This window comes from Theropithecus gelada, chromosome 11 (assembly GCF_003255815.1).
Source record: "Theropithecus gelada isolate Dixy chromosome 11, Tgel_1.0, whole genome shotgun sequence".
NCBI classification, from domain to species: Eukaryota; Metazoa; Chordata; class Mammalia; order Primates; family Cercopithecidae; genus Theropithecus; species Theropithecus gelada.
In genome coordinates, this window is record NC_037679.1 from 28,794,376 (window position 1) to 28,816,757 (window position 22,382).

Consider the following 22,382-nt stretch of genomic DNA (forward strand, 5'->3'; position numbering starts at 1 on the left):
AGAAAAAAAATCTCTTCCTTGAGGGAGGGTCGCCCTTTTTTGTTCTATTCAGGTCATCAACTGATTGGATGAGGGTCGCCCACATTCTAGAGGGACGTCTACTTTACTCGGTCTACCAATGTAAATGTTATTCTTATGCAGAAACATTCAGGATAATGTTTGACTACATATTTGAGCACCCTGTGATTCAGTCAAGTTGACATACACGATTAACCATCACAATAGGCTTTGCTCAAAAAAGTGCTAGTAACACCCCCTGATCATTTTGACAGCATACAAATACCCCTGGTGGGCGAGGTGAGGGTAGTACTTCCATGAGTAAGAACTGTTGCCATAAAGTGTCTCCTTTGGGTTAAGATCTTGAGTCTTGAGAAGTTCCTTAACAATAACATTGATGTGTTACTGGAATGGCTAATGCCATTATCATTTAACGATACATATATATTTTTCCTAAAGATTTGTTCTTAAAACTTTTATTATAATCAACTTGTGGTGGGGGTAAATTCCATCACCTTTTGTTATTTTTATTCATAATCTATTTCACAGTCTCAGGTATATATATTCTTACATAGTTGTAATTTAATATTTTGTGTTTTTCTAAGTAACATTTTTAATGTTACTGCACCATCACTGATTGTAATGATAGTCATCATCTACTAGGTGCCTGTTCCACAACTTTTATCATTACAAGTAACATTGCACTGAATGTCTTTAGATATGTAGGACTTTCCATGCCTTCTCTGCTCCATACCCCTTTGCCTTCTTCTCTGTCTTTTTAGGGTCATTTTCTTTCATGAACATTTTAAAACTAATTTGTTTATTTTCTTAGCTAGCTAGTCATTGGAGATGAGAGGAGAATAAATTTAAGGATAGGAAGAGTGGAAAGTTGAAGAGGTAGAATAGAAGCTATGTGACTTGTTACATTTCTGTATAGAAGGTTATATAGAAACGTAAGATTTTTCTTCCAGTGTTGTCTGACTGAAAGAAAATTTTGTAGTGATATGGATATTAGGTAAAAAGGCAAATATATTGAGCTATTTATGTTAATTTTTATTTCCTGACTACTTGCATTTAATTCAACCCTGCTTAGTTTCACCCATCTGCACATATATGTATGTTCTGTTACATAAAATAGAATGAGAAAAAACAGAAAGAAACTTCTCCCTGTAAGTAGCAAGATGTGAAGGACCAGAAATGCAGCTTATGCAGTTAGTGAAAAAGCGTATCTAAAAAATATAGTTTGGAGTCTCTAACCTTTTCTAACCCAATGGTGGCTGTTAGCATTGACACTGTGGCTACTTTCTGGAAAACAAAGTACATTGATTAAAGATGATTTTGGTAATGAAGAAAGTTGTATTCGAACTGATTATATATGAATCTTGGAAAAAGTGCTCAGAGTTTTTCTTTGGTCTTAATTGTGCCTTCATGATCTGTTTACCATTGTCTTATGAAAAGATACTTTTTTTGCACTTTATATATGTGTGTGTGTGTGTGTATGTGTGCATAACTTTTTAAGAATTAAAGATTATTCTGAATAAACTCAATATGCACAGTTTTGGTAAGCCTGACATGTATATTCAAATTAGGAGTCTATTATCCTAGTCTTCAATATAATTATACTTTGTATATAACAAAGTTGAGTTTTAAAAGTATCAAATACTGAACAAACCTCAACAGTTATGTTTTTCTTCTAACACCTTCAATTTTGAGATAATATAAAATTAAGTCAGTTGAAAGAATACAAAGCAGTCTACATCTCACATGGAGAAAAAAAGTAGTCTTAAGAAGTTTGTTTTATAAGCCAGTTTTAGTAAATGTTTATGATATGTCTAGTTTTCTCTCAACAGTACTATGATGCATATAGGGCAGATTATTATCATTTTATCTGAGAAGAAAAGTGAGGCATAGAGAGGCTAATGAGCAATGCAGGCACTCATATTCATGATCCTAACTCTTGCTTTATCTATTGTGAAAATCATAAATGGCATTTCTGTTTGTCTCAAACCACAGAAAAGAAGTCATCACTGGGGCCTCTTATTTCTTCATTCCACACTCAAATGATCAGTTAAGTCTTTTGATGCTACCTCCAGGACATAGAACACATCACCTTCCAAGCCACCATCATTTGTTAGCTAAATCAATAGATGCCAAACTTTTTGAACCTATACCTGATCAGTACAAGAAAAATTTGAGCATATTACCTCCATTATGATGAAGATACCTAATATTTAGTGAGAGTTCCCTATGTGCTAGGCAATAGGCAGTGTTCTATATGAACATATATACGTATTTATAAATTATACACACTTGCTAACGGACATACTAATGTGTTAACATATGTTGTAAATACACATTTTAAAAGATAAGACAATAAAAATGCTTAAAATTTTTATTATGGTACAAAAATATTTTGTTCTCATTCAAACAGTTAAACACACGCATGTTTTATATATACTTAGAGGATTGTGATTGAATATGTTACTTTATTTTAGAAAATCTTGTTTTGACACTTTATAATCCAGATGAAGGTCTGGTCTGAGTTCTGTTTTCAAAAGTAGATCTAATACTGCTGATAACTCACACATCTATTGGTCTGATATAAGAAATACATCTTTCCCTATTTTAAATCATTATTTTGTCATTATGAGATTTCATCATGCAAACATCGGTAGAGTATACTTACACAAACCTAGATGTGGTACAGCCTATTACACACCTTGGCTATCTGATATTGCTTATTGCTCCTGGGCTACAAACTTATACAGCATGTTACTATACTGAATACTGTAGGCACTTGTGACACAGTGATAAATATTTATGTATCTAAACATAGAAAAGGTAAAGTAAAAATAAATATGGTATTATAATTTTATGGGATCACTGTCATATATGCAATCCATTGTTCACTGAAATGTTATGTGGTGCATGACTGTGTACATGCACCTGACATCAAAGCACCTAAATGTATAAAACAAACTGACAGATCTGAAGGGAGATACAGCAATACATTAATAGTAGGTGACTTCAGTACCCCAGTCTCTCTAATGAGTAGATTATTCAGACAGAAAATTAATAAGGAAACAGCAGAACTGCATAACACTATAGACCAAATGGATCTAACAGATACGTATGGAACTTTTAACACAACAGCAAAAGAATATACATTCTTCTCAGGTGCACATGAAACATTCTCCAGTATAGTTCATGTTAGATCACAAAACAGGTCTCAAATTTAAGAAGATCAAAATCATTCTAAGAATCTTTTCCACTCAAAATGGAATTCAATTAGGAATCAGTAATAGTAAGAAAAAAGGAAAACTCAAATATGTGGAAACTAAACAATGATATCCTTTTGAACAACCTTTGAGTCAAAGAAAAAATCAAAAGGGAATTTGAAAAGTTTCTTGAGACAAATGAAACTGAAAACACAATGTACCAAAACTTATGAGATGCAGAAAAAGGAGTACTAAGAGGGATAAAGGCCTACATTAAAAAAGAAGAACAATATCAAACAACCTAACTTTATGCCTCAAGGAATTAGAAGGAGAACAAACTAAGTCCAAACTTAGCAGAGGGAAGGGAATAACAAAGATCAGAGTAGAAATAGAGAATAGGAAAATAATAGAAAATATTAAGAAAACCTGAGTTTGTTTTTTGAAAAAAACCGTTAGCAAGACAAACCAAGAAAAGAGAGGACTCAAATCAGAAATGAAAGAGGAGGTATTACAATGGATGCTTCAGAAATAAAAAGGATCGTAAGTCACTTTTATGAACCACATGCCAGTCAATTGGATAATCTAGAAGAAATAGATAAATTCCTAGAAACTGAATCAGTTTTCTGGAATCAAATTCCAGAAAATGGAATCAAGAAGTAGAAACAAAAAAGCCTAAGACTAGATGGCTTCACAGGTAAATTCTACCAAACATTCAAAGAAAAATCAGTGCCAATTCTTTTTACACTCTAACAAAAATAGAAGAGGAAACACTTCCAAACTCATTTTATGAGGCCAGTATCACTCTGATACAAAGCCAGTAAATGTACCACAAGGAAAAAACTACAGGCCAATATTCCCAATGAACATAGGTGCAGAAGCCCTTAATAAAATGTTAGAAAATCAAATTCAGTAACATATTGAAAGGATTATACACTATGACCAAATGGGATTTGTCCCTGGGATGCAAGGATGCATCAACATAGGCAATCCCACTTCCAGGTATATATCCAAAAGAAAATCACTATCTTGAGTTATGTGTACTTCCATATTCACTGCAGCATTATTCACAGTAGCAAAGTTATGGAAACAAGTTACATGTCCATTGATAAATGGATAAAGAAAATGTGGGGGATATGTGTGTGTATATGAATACAACTCAGCCTTAAAAGAAAATGGAAATCCTGTGTTTTGCAGCAACATGAGTGAACCCGGAGGAAGTGAAATAAGCAAGACACAGAAAGACAAATGCTACATTATCTCACTTATATGTGGAAGCTAAAACCGTCGAGCTCATAGAAGCACAGAGTAGACTGGTGGTTGTCAGGAGCTGGGAAATGGGAGAAATGGGAGATGTTGGTCATTGGTACAAAGTGTCAGTTATGCAGGATAGATAAATTCTGAAGACCCAATGTACAGCATGACTATATTGTATGTGACAAATTTGCTAAGAAGGTAGATCTTGTGTGCTCACCACCTCCCGTCCAAAAAAAAAGGTAACTTAGAGGTTCTGGATATGCTAAAAGAAAAACAAAATGATATGTATATTTCAGTGCTCATATTTATTAAAGCAGTGACACTAATTTGTGTATTGTCTATGGCTGCTTTCACATTGCAACAGCAGAGCTAAGGAGTTGCAACTGAGGCTGTATATGTATACATAGTGTTTGGCTCTTTACAGGAAAAGTTTACCAACTCCTGGTATAGGTGATACTTATATCATTTTCAGCTTCAGAAGGACAGTGTGATGGAAAATTTTCACTTTTTTTGAGTCTACCTTTTGATGTTTTTTGTCAATTTTAAAAAAATTCTGTAAAAGTTCTGCATGTTATCTTTTTAGCAACTGATCCTGCCCTAGTCTGGTGCTCATCTTTCCTTTTGGGGCTCCAGTTACATGTGTGTTATACCTTTTCACTGTAACCCTTATGTGTGTAGTGGAAAAGTCACCTAAAATTTCTCATCACTTCTAAGTTTACTTCACTGTTTTGTTCTCAAATACCTTCAAACACATTTTAAAAACAAACAAAAAACTTGTAGCTTTCTAATCGTTCTCCGTTGGAGGTTTGGTCCAAACCGTATAATCCACTATTAATGAAAGCAGAGTCCATTTCCAAAAATTTAGTCAACTATTCTCTCCATATTATGAATTACTTTTGCATTTAAAGTTAAAATGTTACTTATCTTGAAGGGTCAGATTAGCTGTGTTTATTATTTTTAAAACATCACCAAATAGTCTTCTGTTGACAGCCACTTATCCCAGAAAAATTCAGCAAATCTGAAACAATTGTTACTTTTAAAAGGAGACTGTTTAACTCATTAAATTTGACAGCTCTTAAGGACTTTGCCAAGATAGCCAGAATAATAGTGCATGGAATATCTTCATGGTTAATATCATTTTGTTATAAATCATTGATAGTAAAGATTCTCCTATTTAAACTAATAAAAGCTGCAAATTCACATTCATGGGCACATGCAAACTGCAATCATTACAGTAGTGTAAAAGCAAATGAACGAATGGGAAACAGTCAAACTGTGATGTAAAGAACCTCCACCTTTCCATTCTACCTCTGTGCATTTTGGTAGACCTAGTGAGGGTGCCATTGTCAAACTATTCATTAAATATCTTTGAAGCTCATTTCCTTCCTTCCTCTGATAAATTGTAAATTGAAGTTTTAAATGTAAGTTCTTAAATCCCAGGGCACTATCTCAAGCACCCTATATATATGCTTCCAGACCATTCTTAATCCCTTATAGGGATTATTCTATACAAGGGCATCATCTTTTAAAAATAAAAAGATCATGTCTTCCTTAACAAAACTGTAAGGCTTCCTTAAAAAAACTGTAAGGCTTCGTATTGCATTTAGAATAAAACCCGCAATTCTTACTCTGATATTTCATTTGATTAATCAGAATATAAGCTCCTTAAGAGCAGGGACTTTGTCCTTTCCCAGAATGTAATCAGCATCTGGAGCAGTACCTCACGAGGAGATGACATGGGTAAATGTCTCATGAATAAACATTATATGAATAAAATGAATTAAATACCTAGAGTTTCATATTTGTAGTACTCGAAGATTAAAAATTATTAAAGGGTAAACTCTGATTTGCCTTTTTAGGTTGCTCTGCACAAAATTGTCACTTAATATAATTTTGTGAATCTTTTTATTAAAAGCTCTAAGGCTTCTTAACTGTCATTACTGTAAACTGCAACATTATTGGTGTGTTAATGTTTTTACTTGTCCCTCCTGTATGTCTTTGCTATGACTAATAAGAACATATATAGTGACCACATTATAAAAAGCTGACTGCAAAGGAGTTGGCTTTGACATATTAGTCATTGTTTGCCTTCATCACATTTACAGTCCTTACGCAAGCATTAATCAGGATGATTGATCTCAACTTGGCTGCCTCAGTGGTAATAGGTCCTAAAAGAAGGCACCTATTCCTAATGCCTCATAGTTGTCTCTGTTGTCAACTGCTGCTTCCATAGTTGATATTGAGTACTTATTTTCAGGCTAAATTTTGGTAGTATATATTTGCTTCAATCATAAACACTTGGCAAAAGCTTTTTGAAAACAAATGCTACTTTGTTTCTAAAATATGAGATGTTAACTTTTTCAGGAAGCTCATAAAATGGTGAGAGAAGCAAATATCAAGCAGGCAACAGCAGAAAAACAGCTAAAAGAAGCACAAGGAAAAGTAAGTTTTTGCTGCTCTTAATAGTATAAAATAGTGGTGACTGTTTTAAAGATACCTTAACATCTGTTGGATTTTATTCTGATTGTAAAGTAGTGCTTGTTTTCAATTTGGAAACTACAGAAAAATAGAAGAAAATAGCTACTATGTAGACATAATTAATAGTAAACATTTGGTGTCCATTTATATGAGAACCAAATGATTTAAAGCCTTGTAAATCACATAAATTATCCAAAGGATTATAGAATCACATTTTAACGTTAATACTTAGTTTTTAAATTCACTGAGAAAAGCCACCTAAATGTTATTAGATTTTACTGTTTTAGGAGTGAACTTCTACAACTAGTCATAAGCTATTGTATTTTGAAGATTTTGAAAATTCACATAAATGTTAGCTATTTTGGTAATTTTCAAAATTTGATTTGACATTGTGAATAATAGATAAATCCAAACCGTATGGAAACATCAAAAAACTTGATTTTAGTTTCTCTTTATTACTCCACAGGACATACAAATTACACTTACTTTTCGTCTTTGAAAGTGTTTTGACCAGATTGCTAATATTTAGCTGCATTTGTCATGAAACATATTTAATGTATGTGACTATGTTGATTTCTTTCCAAGATTGATGTACTTCAAGCTGAAGTAGCTGCATTGAAGACACTTGTATTGTCCAGTTCTCCAACATCACCTACGCAGGAGCCTTTGCCAGGTGGAAAGACACCTTTTAAAAAGGGGCATACAAGAAATAAAAGCACAAGCAGTGCTATGAGTGGCAGTCATCAGGACCTCAGTGTGATACAGCCAATTGTAAAAGACTGCAAAGAGGTAACTCGTCAAGGACTGTCCCCTCTGACTCTGTTGATACTTGTTAATTCTCATCACTGAGGTGTCAGTTATCATTTTTGCCAGCAAAATTTTTAGTACAAAATATGCAGTATTAAGATGGGGGAGGCTTTATCTAGAGCTGGCTGCTTTCAGGGATTCTTCAGTTCCATTTTCTACCTGGCTGACCTTGGAGTACCTGCTAGAAACTTGGTAAGTTTCTTAATCTTGATATTTCATTAAGGGAGGAAACTGTCGTGTGTTGTCTAGAGGAGAGTGGGTGGCTTTAATGATCTGGCTGGTCAACATTTATTGCTAGAGTGCACTTACAAAGTATGGATATAAGAAATATGTGAAAATAAGATGATTTTCTTAAAGATTAATACATTGCTTTTATTTAAATTCAGAGAGAGAATTTTATATCAGCAAAGGAGTCCTAGAGTTAATTCAGATAATTAAGCAACAAAAAATAGAAATAATGGTAGCCTTACAACTACGTAAGGCTGGAAGACATTTTGCCAAGTGAAATTTCAAGTTACAGTAGAACAATTAGTATCATTTTTTTTTTTTTTTTTTTTTTAGACGGAGTCTTGCTCTGTCGCCCGGGCTGGAGTGCAGTGGCCGGATCTCAGCTCANTTTTTTTTTTTTTTTTTTTTTTTTGAGACGGAGTCTTGCTCTGTCGCCCGGGCTGGAGTGCAGTGGCCGGATCTCAGCTCACTGCAAGCTCCGCCTCCCGGGTTTACGCCATTCTCCTGCCTCAGCCTCCTGAGTAGCTGGGACTACAGGCGCCTGCCACCTCGCCCGGCTAGTTTTTTGTATTTTTTAGTAGAGACGGGGTTTCACTGTGTTAGCCAGGATGGTCTCGATCTCCTGACCTCGTGATCCGCCCGTCTCGGCCTCCCAAAGTGCTGGGATTACAGGCTTGAGTTTGATCCCATATTAGGTTTCACAGTTCAGCCAGTCTCAGTTATTCAGACACTTACAACTATGTAAGGCTACCATTATCATGTATCCATAATAATTAAAAATTTAAAACGAAATAATGGGCTGGGCGCGGTGGCTCATGCCTGTAATCCCAGCACTTTGGGAGGCTGAGGCTGGAGGATCACTTGAGGCTGGGAGTTCGAGACCAGCCTGACCAACATGGAGAAACCCCGTCTGTACTAAAAATACAAAATTAGCCAGGCGTGATGGCGCATGCCTGTAATCCCAGCTACTCGGAAGGTTGAGGCAGGAGAATCACTTGAACCTGGAAGGCGGAGGTTGCATTGAGCCGAGATTGCACCATTGCACTCTAGCCTGGGCAACAAGAGTGAAACTGCATCTCAAAATAATAATAATAATAATAATAATAATAATAATAATAGTCTTATTATTTTAAAAGATATGTAATAAAGATAACTGAAATAATATATAAGTATTTTGAGCTGTTTAGAGTAAAAATTGTTTTTAATCATTGTATACTGTGAGAAAGCATTTCTAAGAGGATTGATCAATAATTTATGAAGCTTTCCCATTTCTTCTTAGAAGCCGTCTTTTACATTGTTGAATTCAAGTTCATCATTAATCCTGAAGAAATGTGTGTGCTTGTTAAATTTTTGTATGGAAGTCAGGAGTTTATTAAATGGAATAACCAATGTTGTTAACCTGTTGTAATTGAATTGCATTTTGACTATTAATAAGAAAGATGCTGCTAAGAGAGAAGTTCAATACTTGGTTAAATATGAATGTAACCAAATCCAAAATTCACATTGGTTTCTGTGAAGTATTTAAGAAACTTTTTTTGTCATAACTTTAATTCTAATTCTTTGAAATTTAAATAGCAATTTTAATTGTCTGGTACAACTTGTATTTTTGCTGTTTCTTACTCAGTATGTGTAAGTAATTATGTACTTTTCCCCCCTATTGACACTAACAAAATTTAAATGTCTTCTCATGGAACATGGTAAAGGTTCATTTTAGTTTTTGAAATCCCTTAAAACGTGTGTAGGCAACATATAACTTCAAAATTATAACCTTTGCTTTCCAGGTATGTGTTATATTCTGATGTTTCGTGAAAAACTTGTCAAAAAGTCTTACTAGGCAAAGGAATTACATAAATATGGCCTGTGTAAGTCTTAGAAAAATACGTAACGATCTGGAAGAAAATGAAGCATGTCCATGTTTTTGTAGAAAATATGATGGGGGCACTCAGTTATGACATCAGCAACATGTCTTCTGTAGACATTTAAAATACACATTCCTGCATGCAGACATACAAGCCCAGTGCAAAGCTTTGGGATCAAGCCACTTAGGTTTGAATTTGGACTTCACTGTTTTCTTGCTATGCAATCTTGGGCAAGTTACAAATGGCGATCATAATATCTGTCTTGTACCGTTGTGAGGATTAAATGTTTGTAAAGTGCTTACAGTGGTTCCTGGCAGAGTCAGCTCTTAATAAATAGTTTAAATTACAGCCTTTAAACTAGAATCTTTCTTTAGAATACCACTTACCTGCTTTGAGGTTTATGTCCTTTTTCTCAGTAACTTTACAAAGAAAATGCATTTGAAAATGTAAGTATTGCTTATATGCTAATATTATTTATCCTACTGCTTTTGCTTTGATTCAAGGAATTTATGAATTGGTCTGAAAAGAAAATTCACGTGGAGATTGCCTTCATACACCTTAAAAGGAAGTCTGTAGGAAGGCTTAGCTACACTCAGCTCTGTTACGTTCTTGTAGACTACTTGCACGTCTAATTGAGCTATCCTAGAGGCAGTCTGTAGCTGTAGTCAGCGCATCACATCATTTATGGTGTATCCAGTGCTTGTGGACAAGAGCAGCTTAACGCTGTAGGATGGTGGAGACTGCTCTAGTTTGGGTGACTGATGTCAGTCCAACTTTGTATGCCAGCAGATGTTATTGAGCTGGACTGAGGGAATCTGAGAAGCTGTAGGGAAGAATACTTGGGGAAAATTTATTAGGGAGGTGGGAAAGAGAGGAACAGCTGGAGGAGTGAATAGGAAGGCAGGTGCCAGCAGTGGATTATTATCGATGCCTAAGGTGGTAGTTACTGGATACCAAAAATATGTCAAAAATATCTAAATAAATGTTGTATTTTAAGATAGGCAGTTTAGAAGACTTTACGTGTTGTTTTTTAAAATTCTTTTGCTTATGCAGTAACATTTTGACAATTCTTTTGGGAATGCCTTCAAGTTATAGTAGAACTGTGTCATTTTTGATCCCAAATTAGGTTTCACAGTTCAGTCAGTCTCAGTTTATTTAAACACTATAATTAATTAGGTTCCAAATTACCTTTTTATTGTTTTCAGAAAAGACTTGTCATCATTTATTATATTCTGAATAGTGTGCCACCTGTGTCTTAAGAGGAACTCCAGCATTTTTGGTGGGGATGGGAGAAGGAGCTCAGGGTGAGGATAATAGTAGTGTTATTGAACATGGTAGCAGATGATGCATGGAGAAAAGCTACTTGGTTGAGAGTCATTTTTTAAAAAGGAAAACTGCTACCAGGTATTATATAACTAATCAAGAGTGGTTCAATTTATTATTTTAAATGAAGAGCATTGTTTTTCAGTGATGTTTAAATTAGTTTTGATTTTGTAAAGTGGTTTTTATGTTTATACTTTTTAAAACCTGTTTTTGTGTTTTCCTTTGGTTTGTCTGTTAGGCTGACTTATCCTTGTATAATGAGTTTCGATTGTGGAAGGATGAGCCCACAATGGACAGGACGTGTCCTTTCTTAGACAAAATCTACCAGGAAGATATCTTTCCATGTTTAACATTCTCAAAAAGCGAGGTAATTTGTTTTCATTTTAGTAGGACTTCATTATAGTTGTTTCTGTACTTCTTTTAAACTAAATCATATTACATGTTTTAATATCTCCTACATAAATAAGTTATTATAAAATGTCATGTTTTACTATTTTTGCCATTCTGTACTAGAATCATGATAATTTCTCAGCATTCAGTTACTGAACATCTTTCCTTATATGAGCAGAGGATCATTCACACTAAAATGTGTACTGCATTGGTGTCAGGTATTAAATAGGTATGGGGGATAGGACTTGTTTCTTGATTTACAGTCCAAGGTTCAGTGTAAGGGAAGTTCTTTACACACTCTGTTAAAGGCATTTGTTGTGTCTATCTGTGCATGATTTAAAAATCTTATTTTTTTAATCTTTAAAACAGGAAAAGTAATGCCTTGTTTGCCTGTGCCACAGGATTGTTAAAAGGATAAAATGAAGTGAATTAAGTAGAGACAAAAACCTTAGAAAAATAAGGCAGTACAGAAATGTAAAGCTATAATTTTAATTTATTCTTACATGTGAAAAGTTTGTCTAGAAATATCCTGTCAATTAAAGTATAAGAAATTTAATCCTAAGAGTTTTATGTTAAGTCTTTCAAGAATTTAATTGTAATGTTACTTATCAGCAGAAGTTAAGATGAGCATTTTTCACACTTTTGATATGAATATGTGTTGTTCATTGTGGCTCTGTACCTGGTTTCAGGTAGGCCATTCAGTATTAGTAACCTTGCCAGACTAAAGAAGTTTTCCTGTTTCATCTTGTATCAGTGGCTACCATCTTCATCCTGGCATTTAATATTTGATAATTCAGCTAATTCTTTTGTAGACTCACTCTTATGCACATAAATACAAATTCAGAGAATATGCAGCTAATTAATATATATTGCTGTGGTATAAATGACCAGTGTTTAAAAATATTGTATACATTTAGCAAAATAAAGCTTCAGGATATTCATTTTGAAGTGGCATTAACAGTGGATATTAATCATGGGTAAGGAGTGAACAGAGACTGGAATTAATGCCTTTAATCCTCGTCCAGATAATGAGGAAAGTTATTTTACCATAAGTGAATTGCCTTTCATAACAGCGTTTGGATTATAAAATAAATCAAATGAAAATTATCTGATTTCTTCCTTTTTCATTTGCTAAAGCCAAGCTAGTGGACTTGGGAGAAGAATAATTTGTAAAATTAGTTTACTGTAGAATACAATTTTGATATTTTTCTGCCAGTGTAGCATCTAGTACTTTTTCTTTTTTTTTAAGTTGGCTTCAGCTGTTCTGGAGGCTGTGGAAAACAATACTCTAAGCATTGAACCAGTGGGATTACAACCTATCCGGTTTGTGAAAGCTTCTGCAGTTGAATGCGGAGGACCAAAGTAGGTTTTTACATGCATGAATTGTGAAAGTGACTGAGTTTTTGAAATGTTATGGGTTGCAGTTATTTAGTTTTTCTGGTTTTAAATGTAGTTATATCTCCCTCAGATTTCTCTTAAGTGTATGTGTAGCCCAAAGACGAATTCCTGAGACAGTGTGGAATACAGTATTTCAGCTTTAGCATTAAAGGAGAGCCTTTTTAATTATGGGTTGGTGCAAAAGTAATCGTGCTTGTTGCCATTGATGGCAACAAGCACGATTACTTTTGCACCAACCCAATACAATAATATACATATATGGATCCAGGTAAACTAGAGATAGAAATCTGAGTTTTGTTTTTGTTTTTAACCTCATATTGTGACCTATTAGTGGATTGTGAAATCAGTTTAGTGGGTCATAAGCAGAATTTTTGTTTATTACATGTATATGTATAGCCATGTGTCCTGGGTTTCTGTATAAAATACTTCTGTCTGAGGGTGACTATCAAAAATAGTTTGGGAAGATACTGAGTTAGAGTCTTATCAATCATGAAAACAGTGTACCAAAAAGACTTGATGAGGTTTCTCCTTTTATATTGTGTTTATAAAGGATTCTCACTTTAATAAATAATCAGTTTTGTCTTTCATATGTGAGTCTTACTTGAGAATTAGAAATCTTCAGAGATAAGACTCCCACATTTCATAGCAGGGCAGACTTTTTCCATCCAGTCCTATGAGGAGGAATGACTGAAACCAACAGTGCTTAAAACATCTGGCAACGGTGAAAGGTTTTGCCTAAAACCATGGCATAATTGTGTCTTGGCTTCTGTTTAAAAAATGACTTGGAAAGCTTTTGAGAAAGATGCTTATTAAGTACATAGAGCCAGATCAATATAGGGGACTAGAAAGCCTAAGAGAGCTCATAGAAAGTGTAACTGACTGCTGTCAGGGTTATTCTGAAGCCAGAAAAGGAAAAGACTGGTTGAGATGAACTAATAGGTCTGTGTTAAAGCTGTTGTAGGAACTGTGTGCTTGTTTCTATTCCCTGTTATGCACGTTACATTCTCAGCAAGATTACAGAATGTTGTTATTTAGGTGATCATTTGTTGGAGGGTTCCTAGTCATATATTTGTTCTGTGAGCCACACGTCCACCTCGCTCCCTCAAGCCACACCTGTGTAACAGTGGCCTCTGAATTTTAGGGAAAGATTTACATTCTTAAATTCTACAAACACCCAAGTATTTTTATTCTGATCCTTCTACCCCAAATATGGAGAATTAAATTTAATCATAGCAGTTTTCATATGTTTAAGGTCTGTGTCGTGCCTCATTTTAAATATAGCATACAACTGGTTTTATTGTAGAATTTAAAATTTGTGCTTGCATTATATATCACACATATATGTGCAAATATCATCAAATGATAACAAATGGGGATATCAAATTAAAGTGCATTTAAAGTATCTTTAGTAAAATAATTATAGTTTAGATTTAGAGAACAGTTTACAAAGTTTAAGGATATTGTGCTTGTGGGAATGGGGCCAGAAACCAAGGTGATGCATATCATATGGAAAAAACTATGTGAAGTATGGCTCTGGCCGTGGCTCTTGTGAGCTACAGTGTGAAGATAATGACTAAATGAGTGGCACAGCACTGTAGGAATTTTGAGGAAGACAAGATTATTCAAACTATAATTAGGTACTCTTCTTGAAAGGAGGGAGATTTGGTTTAGGTTTTTGAAGCATAAGAGTAATTTGGATAAAGAGCAGTATATACAATTGAAGACCTAGAAACAAGAAATCAAAGTGTGTTCAAAGGATGGTGAGTGTATGCAGGGGCAAGGGAAGATGTGACAGATTTTAAGAAAGAAAAGTTAGATTGGGGTGGGGTGATGGGTAAAGGAGAAAGGAGTTAGAGATGTCTGACTGGAAGACTGATTTGAAGTGATTGTGGAAATTAATAGAAAAGGCTTTGGTTTGTGGGAGAAGATTATAGGTCTAGATTTAAACATGCTGACATTGTCACATGAAAATGGCAAACAAGGATTTGAAATCTTGGGACTAGAGTTACAGAGATTTATTAATGTAGTGTAGCATGTTTGAAAAAAAAAAATGGAGTTGGACGTCAAAGGTCTATTCGCATTGAATCCTGGCTTAACTAAAAATATATTAGGTGTGTCTAGTTTACAAAATGGCTTAGAAATAGATCTTTTAAGAAACACTATACACCGTGGAATACTATATAGCCATAAAAGAAGAACGAGATCATGTCCTTTGCAGGGACATGGCTGGAGCTGGAGGCCATTATCCTTAGCAAACTAATGTAGGAACAGAAAACCAAATGCCACGTGTTCTCACTTATAAGTGGGAGCTTTTGTGTTCCATGAGAACGCATGGACGCATCGGAGAGAACAACATACACTGCTGCCTATGGAAGGGTGGAGGATGGGAAGAGGGAAAAGATCGGGAAGAATAGTGGATACTAGGCTTAATACCTAGGTGATGAAATAATACATACAACAAACCCTCATGACCCATGTTTACCTATTTAATAAACCTGCACACCCTGCATGTGTACTCTTGAATTTACAAGTTAAAAAAAGAAACACTTATTATTTTAAAAGTTGATACTTAAGGCCACCTTACCAAATCCGTTTCAAAATTAGGCTGAATAGTAGACCAGCAGGCATATGTCTGTTTCCTGTTTCCAGAAGAATAGTGTATAAATTGGTTTTTAGCAACTTGATGGCACATTTTCCTCTTGTGCAAATTATACTTTTGGAAGTTCCACAGACTTTCAACACTCTGTGCTTTAAATTTCTAGATCTTCTATCCTCCCCAAACTAGTAGTTAGTTAGTGCTTTCATATATTGTTACAGATCATTAAAGGAATTTGCTAATAAAGAAAGGAATATTTGAAAAAAGATAGGAATTGGTTAGTGATTTGAATTACCCCCTGCTGACAAATTACCCTGTTTCAAATACACATTGTTGTGTGTTTTCTTAATATAAAGTCACATTTGTATTATATTTCTTGTAAGTATCGCTAAAATGTAATGTTATTTAATATATTTACTATGTAATTTGTACTGTCATATAAAATGCTATTGGCCTCTTACTTTACTTAGAGCTATGCTAATTTTGCATTGATGAGGAGTGATAGTTGTATTGAGCCAGGTTCCTAGCTTAGGAGGGTGACAGCTGGGCTGCTGCAAGTCTGGCCTGATAGACATGCCAGCCTTATCTCACGGAGCCATAGGGTAACAGATGGCTCATTACTCATTCAGCAGTCATTGAATGTGTGCTGTGTGCCAGGCATTTAAAGATGAATCAAAGTCCCTGCCCTCAAGAGGCTGATAGCCTAATCCCAGCCAGAAAGCCCTCATATAAAATTTTAGCTTTTGTCATGCAAATAGAAAGGATGGTGTGAAATTTAGTGAACTTGTTATATGATTGTTAAGATTCAGTATTTTTATAAGGTGGCTTATTCCTTTGTACTTCTCCCTAGGTCCCACATTAAATACAAATATAGCAACCAACCAACCAAATAAACAAATACCCCATCTGGAAACTATTACCCTGCAAGCTATCCGTAACATGCTTTGAGACTTGAACAGTCATCATGAGGATATTTTCAACTGAGAAGTTGAAATCCTGATGGAAAGCTGAGAGCCGTCCTGCAGCTGATTACTCATTTGTAAATTTGTTCCAGGATGGGACATATATGGAAAACACCTAGTTTCTGTTTCTAGAATCATGGTTAATATTATGGCATTAAACTTATACTATTAATAGAATGTAAGTCTCACAAGGGCATAGTCTTTGTCTGTTTCATCACTGTAGCCCAGCATCTAGAACTGTGCCTGGTACACAGTAGGTTCTCAAATATTTGTCATCTAACTGAATGAATAGGTAACTTGTACAGAAGGTAGGGGCAAATGCTTTTAATTTCAAAAAACTGAAATTTATCATTATTTCACAGAAAATGTGCTCTCACTGGCCAGAGTAAGTCCTGTAAACACAGAATTAAATTAGGGGACTCAAGCAACTATTATTATATTTCTCCTTTTTGCAGATACAGGGTAAGTGACTTAACCATGAATTTTAATAAAGCTTGCTTTGATATGAGACATTTGACCATTCATGACATTTTCTCCATTTGGCCTAGATCACTTCTGTATGTAACTTTTTTACATACATTCGATACATTCAGCAGGGACTCGTGAAACAGCAGGATGGTGAGTGTTCTTGATTCAGTATAAATCTTTACATAAAAAGTTCAGCAAAAAGTATAGGACGTAGTAGTAATGCTCATATCAGCTTTATTGTTGGTACATTTATGTTGAATCCCATATATAGTTCTAATAAAATTTGTGGAGAATTTGGGAACAAATGTCTTTTAGAAAAATACTGTGATTATTTTATTTGCCTCATTTTACTCTTAATTTTGAATTTTAAGCAGAGTCAGTTTTAACTCCTAAGTGGTGTATAATAAACCAGATGATAAATGAGAAGAGAGTTCCAAGCTCATTGAATTGACTCTTTAAGAGATGAAAATGAGGGCGGCAAAGTGGTCAGATTTATTTTAATTGATGGAAACCATGATGGAGCTCACAATTAAGTTTTCCCTGTATTTTCTATTTTTTGCGTATGAATTAATAAAGTAGTCATGAGGATAATTCTGAATGGAATAAAGATTGCCATATTCTAAATCAGCAGAAACACGCAGGTGATATATCCAGGAGAAGCAACCTCATGCAAGTGTGTTAATATTTTTAATACAATTTTATATGGCTTTATAGCTAAATATCTTAAATATCAGGCATAAAAACTAATATGGCCTGACATCTCCAAAGCAGTATCTCTCAAGCACAAATGATTGCATAAAAATGAAAATAGCAGATACTGGGCTAGAGACAAGTCTATGCCAGTTTGTATTTAAAGTTTTATGAAATTTCCCTGTTTATATTTTTTAGGCACTGAAAATATTATCTTGCTCAAACACTGGTAGAAGCCTACCATCTTTCAATCATGTAAACCAGTGAATCTTAATTCTATGGAGAAGTTAGTCATGCTGATAAAAACTTAGTTTAGCCTTTCTCAAGGTCTAGTATGTTGAAAAATGTCATATTTCTTTAAAATCCCATATAGTTGGATTTTAATGCCTAAAACAATAGGGATAAAACCTGTTAACCTAATAACCTGATAACCTAATTAATGTTGAATTTCAAAAGACTTAATAACATACAAACAGTCTTTAAACTGTATAATACTTTTTTTGACTTTAATAAAACTGAAATATTTTTGAATACCTGTAGATGGATAATATAATTTAAGCCAGATAACAGAAAATTTATGTTAAATATAATTGCCAAGAATATAATATTTTTCTGTTTGTTTAAATGAAAAGCTTGTAGGACAGACAGAAAGATAATTTACTTTATGAAAATAGAAAGAAAGTGTTGCGAGTAATGAATGGTGAGGGTGATGATAAAAGTAGTATATCTTCTCTGGTTTCTATCACTCTTCCACTTTATGATATTTAGTACACATCACTTACTATGTGTGTTTGTTGTAAACAGGTATTAGTCTTAAAATCTGTTTATTATATGTGCCTTGTGCCAACAAAAGATTTAGGGCAGCTAAATCTAAAGCAGAATTTCTTGACCTTGGTACTAGTGACATTTTGAGCTGGATAATTCTTTGTTGTGGGGGACTGTCTTGTGCATTTGTAGGATGTTTAATAGCATCCCTAGCTTTTACTCATTAGATACCTGTAGCACCCCCGAGAGGGGACAGTGAAAAATGTGTCTATTCATTGCCAAATGTACCCTGGAGTGGCCAGGGATGAGAAGTGGTGGTAGTGGTAGTGGTGGAATCTTCCATGATTGAGAACCATTGATCTAAATGAATATAATCTGATCATATATCAAACGAAGACCTTTTATTGTCTGAAATAAGGAGCCAACATTTTTCCACTTATAGTGGGAACTTACAGAAGTATAGGTAATTGAATTTACAATTCATCTTCCACATGCATTTTTATTTCTAATTTGAGCCATATGCAAAACCTTTCTGTTATTACTCACAAACAGTGTTACTGAGTTTTCTGGATTGTCTTGTTTTCTTTTTTTCCCCTTCACCCTCTGTTAGTGTTAATGAAGAGTAAAATGGCCATGATATAACAAACTAGAGCAAGAAGATTCATAAGTTAGAGAATAACTCGAATAATTGAGCATTGAGTGTACTCCATGAAGGTGACAGCATTGACATTTACTCAGCCCTTTCTAGGGCTAAAATGATCGTCTCTGATATATTTAACGAATAATTGTGACAAAACTGGTGACTTGCTTTATTGATAAAACTGGGATGGTCACAAGTCTGTGGAAAAGCTTATGTGAATTATTGAAAAAATGTGGGTACATCTTTAGGAAATACGCAGTTGATACAATTGACATTTCAGCTAACTTAAGTTTTCAGCGAAACATTAAAAATAATGAAGATGGTATTTTATGATTTAAATATCTCTCTTTTCTATTTGTATAGTTGATCAGATGTTTTGGGAAGTTATGCAGTTGAGAAAAGAGATGTCATTGGCAAAGCTGGGTTATTTCAAAGAGGAACTCTGATGTTCTGCGTGGGACCATGCCTGAACTCTCTGAATAACTGAAAAATGGCTGAATATTTTTATGGTTACTTGATATTTATTTCCAAGGAGTGGGCCTAAGACTTTTTTCCCCTTTTGCAAATTGCTCTAAGAAGTACCATGATTTCTTTTAAACTGATCTATGCTGTGTTTGCTTATTCTTTAGTTGAATACACTATGAAGGATTACAGGTGTACTAGTGAATGTAATTTATAGTTGCAAAAACAAAAACCCTGAAATAAATAAATGTTAGATTGACTGTGTGTACATTTTCTCTTCTAGCTCTGACATGGCATTTAGGGTTAGCAGAATGTATTAAATAGTAATTTTCAAACTACACAGTAGCTTCCTTCCTTGTGAGAGGCAAAGAAGACGTCTGAGTGGACAGCACTCACTTTCCAAGGCCCCCACCTCTAGAATGGCTTTATTTTTGTCTGTTTTCTATATTGGGTTTCAAAAAGATTATATTTGAAGAAATACTTCTGCTGCTACAAAGTTTGAAAGTTACTATTTTAATTATTCTGCTCTCTGTAATTGAAAGAATCCCTTTATTTTGGTGATTCATTAAAATATAATAGAAGGCAGTCAAATTGTATCCCAGAGATGTATTCCTGAGCGTCTTGATGTAGTGTATTCATGTTTTATATGTGTTAACCACTATATTGACGTTGGAGGGACATAGACGTAAATGAGTTTGATGTGTGTCAAAGGGGTTTAAAGGGGTGTAGGTTGAAAGAATGGTACATGTAAAGTATACACTGATCATAGAACCACTTGACCTCTGCATTCCAAATTGTAAAACTGACTCTACTGGAGAAATTATAACAAGAGGTTTGTGGTAGAAATATAATAAGTATAGAACAGCAAAAACAAAAAACGAGAAACCACTTTAGTCTCTGTTTAGAGAAAGCTGCTGTTAATATTTTTGGAGAGTAGCCTTTCAGCTTTCAGATATTTTCTACTTACATATGCATATTTTTGAAACAAAAAGTAGGCTTTTTTTTTTCTTTTTAAACCTAAACATTAAATACATTTTCCTTTGGGTAAACCTACACATCCTAATCCCTGTTTATGGAATTTTAACATAATTTAATTGTGTTTGGAGATGAGGTGGTTTTCAGTTTATTTTTCATATTATAATGCTTGACGAGTATCCTTATCTGTGCACTTTTGAACAGTTGAGTTCTTTCATGTGGATGCCTGGAGATAAAATTGTTGTGTCGATATATATATATATGTGTATTTATATGTGTATATATATGTATTTTTAAATGTGTGATCTGCGTTGCTACATTGCCATCCAGAAAAGTTAATCAATGTGTATTCACAGCAGCAGTGTATAAGAGAGCTGGTTTTCTGAAGATAACATTTTTTTCAGTTCTGTTTAGAGGTTTGGTCAATCTTACCTGTAGATGACTTCGGCCACCAGGTTGGGTGGGAGCCCACAGACAAAAGGACATTGGAGTATGTTATGGTAAAAACCATCATTACCACGCCCAGCTCAAGAATGTAAATTGAACATGAAAAAAACTTTGAACCTAGAACTTTATGTTCTGAAAATAGTTATTCTAATGTGAGGGCATTAATAAGAATATGTACCATCAAGGCTTCAGAAGATTTTCCTATACAAACTAAAACCGCTTTTGGAGAAAGTACCCAAATAAAAAGAGAAACAAATCCAGGAGATGCTGTGAGAGATTTGAAAGAAAGGTAATCAAATACTCAGAAAAAGTTTGTGGATGACTGAAAAAGGATAAATAAAAAGTAAGACTAAAGAAAATCATTATACCCATTAATAATAAATCTTTAGTAATCTATAAGGGGAAGAATGCTTTTCAACCTTATGCACTAGAAACATGCTCTTTAAAATTAATGCAACAGGATGATGACTTGTTGTAGAAAAAATATGTGGAATTATAGATTAAAATGTAATTGAAATATATTTAGAAAATGTAAGTGATTATCTTCCTGATCCTACTCCTTTTAGGAAGAACTTCTTAAACTGGAAGCAGAAAGCAAAAACATAGAAGATAACTATAAAAGAAAATAAGTTACGCTATATTATAAATTCTTAATTTAGAAATTGTGCATCCGTGGTTAGGCATTGTGTCTCATATCTGTAATCCCAGCACTTTGGGAGTCAGAGGCAGAAGGATTACTTGAGCCGCTTGAGCCCAGGAGTTTGAGACGGACCTGGGCAAAATAGGGAGACTCCGTTTCCACACACACACACAAAATAGGGAGACTCCGTTTCCACACACACACACACACAGAAAAAATAGGGAGACTCCGTTACACACACACACACACAAAATAGGGAGACTCCGTTACACACACACACACACAAAATACGGAGACTCCGTTACACACACACACACACACACACACACATTGTGTCCATCAACTTGGGAGGATGAGGTGGGAAGATTGCTTGAGCCCAGGAGTTCAAGTCCAACTTGGGCAACATAGGGAGACCTTGTCTCTCAAAAAAAATAAAGCCAAACTACAAACTGTGAAGTGATATCTGCAACATTTATAACCAGTAATAGCTTAGTATAAAGAATGTATACAGAAATTCTACAAACCAACAAAAAAGGACAGTGTCACAGAAAAATAGGCAGAAGACTGAACCAGGCCTTCCACACAGAAGTGCATATTGGCCAATAAGCATATTAAGAGGATTTTCATCTCTCAATCAGGAAAATGTAAATCAAGATGACAATGACATGTTCAAATTCATTCGATTGGCAAAAATGAAACAATAAAGTCAAGTTTTGGAGAGGGTTTTAGTTAATAGGATCACTCACATATTGCTGATGGGGGTGGAGTTATCAATTGGTATATCT

General features: G+C 34.5%; 2 protein-coding genes across 5 annotated transcripts in view; both read left to right on the top strand.

Annotated features, from left to right (window-relative positions):
* Positions 1-21,551, top strand: part of RAB3IP (RAB3A interacting protein) — a 65,055-nt gene extending 43,504 nt beyond the window's left edge. For 2 of the 4 annotated variants that reach the window (XM_025402942.1, XM_025402941.1), the window contains exons 5-11: positions 6,834-6,911; positions 7,533-7,736; positions 11,403-11,531; positions 12,804-12,916; positions 16,873-16,972; positions 17,059-17,128; positions 19,437-21,551. In XM_025402942.1, coding sequence (XP_025258727.1) covers positions 6,834-6,911; positions 7,533-7,736; positions 11,403-11,531; positions 12,804-12,916; positions 16,873-16,972; positions 17,059-17,128; positions 19,437-19,519 — 777 coding nt within the window. In that variant the 3' untranslated portion in view covers positions 19,520-21,551. The remainder of the gene's footprint in view (positions 1-6,833; positions 6,912-7,532; positions 7,737-11,402; positions 11,532-12,803; positions 12,917-16,872; positions 16,973-17,058; positions 17,129-19,436) is intronic. The other 2 variants (XM_025402944.1, XM_025402943.1) reach the window with 1 other exon arrangement.
* Positions 16,913-22,382, top strand: part of MYRFL (myelin regulatory factor like) — a 129,163-nt gene continuing 123,693 nt past the window's right edge. Inside the window, exons 1-2 of the mRNA XM_025402940.1 lie at positions 16,913-16,972; positions 17,059-17,128. The gene's annotated coding sequence lies outside the window, so the exon portion shown is untranslated. The remainder of the gene's footprint in view (positions 16,973-17,058; positions 17,129-22,382) is intronic.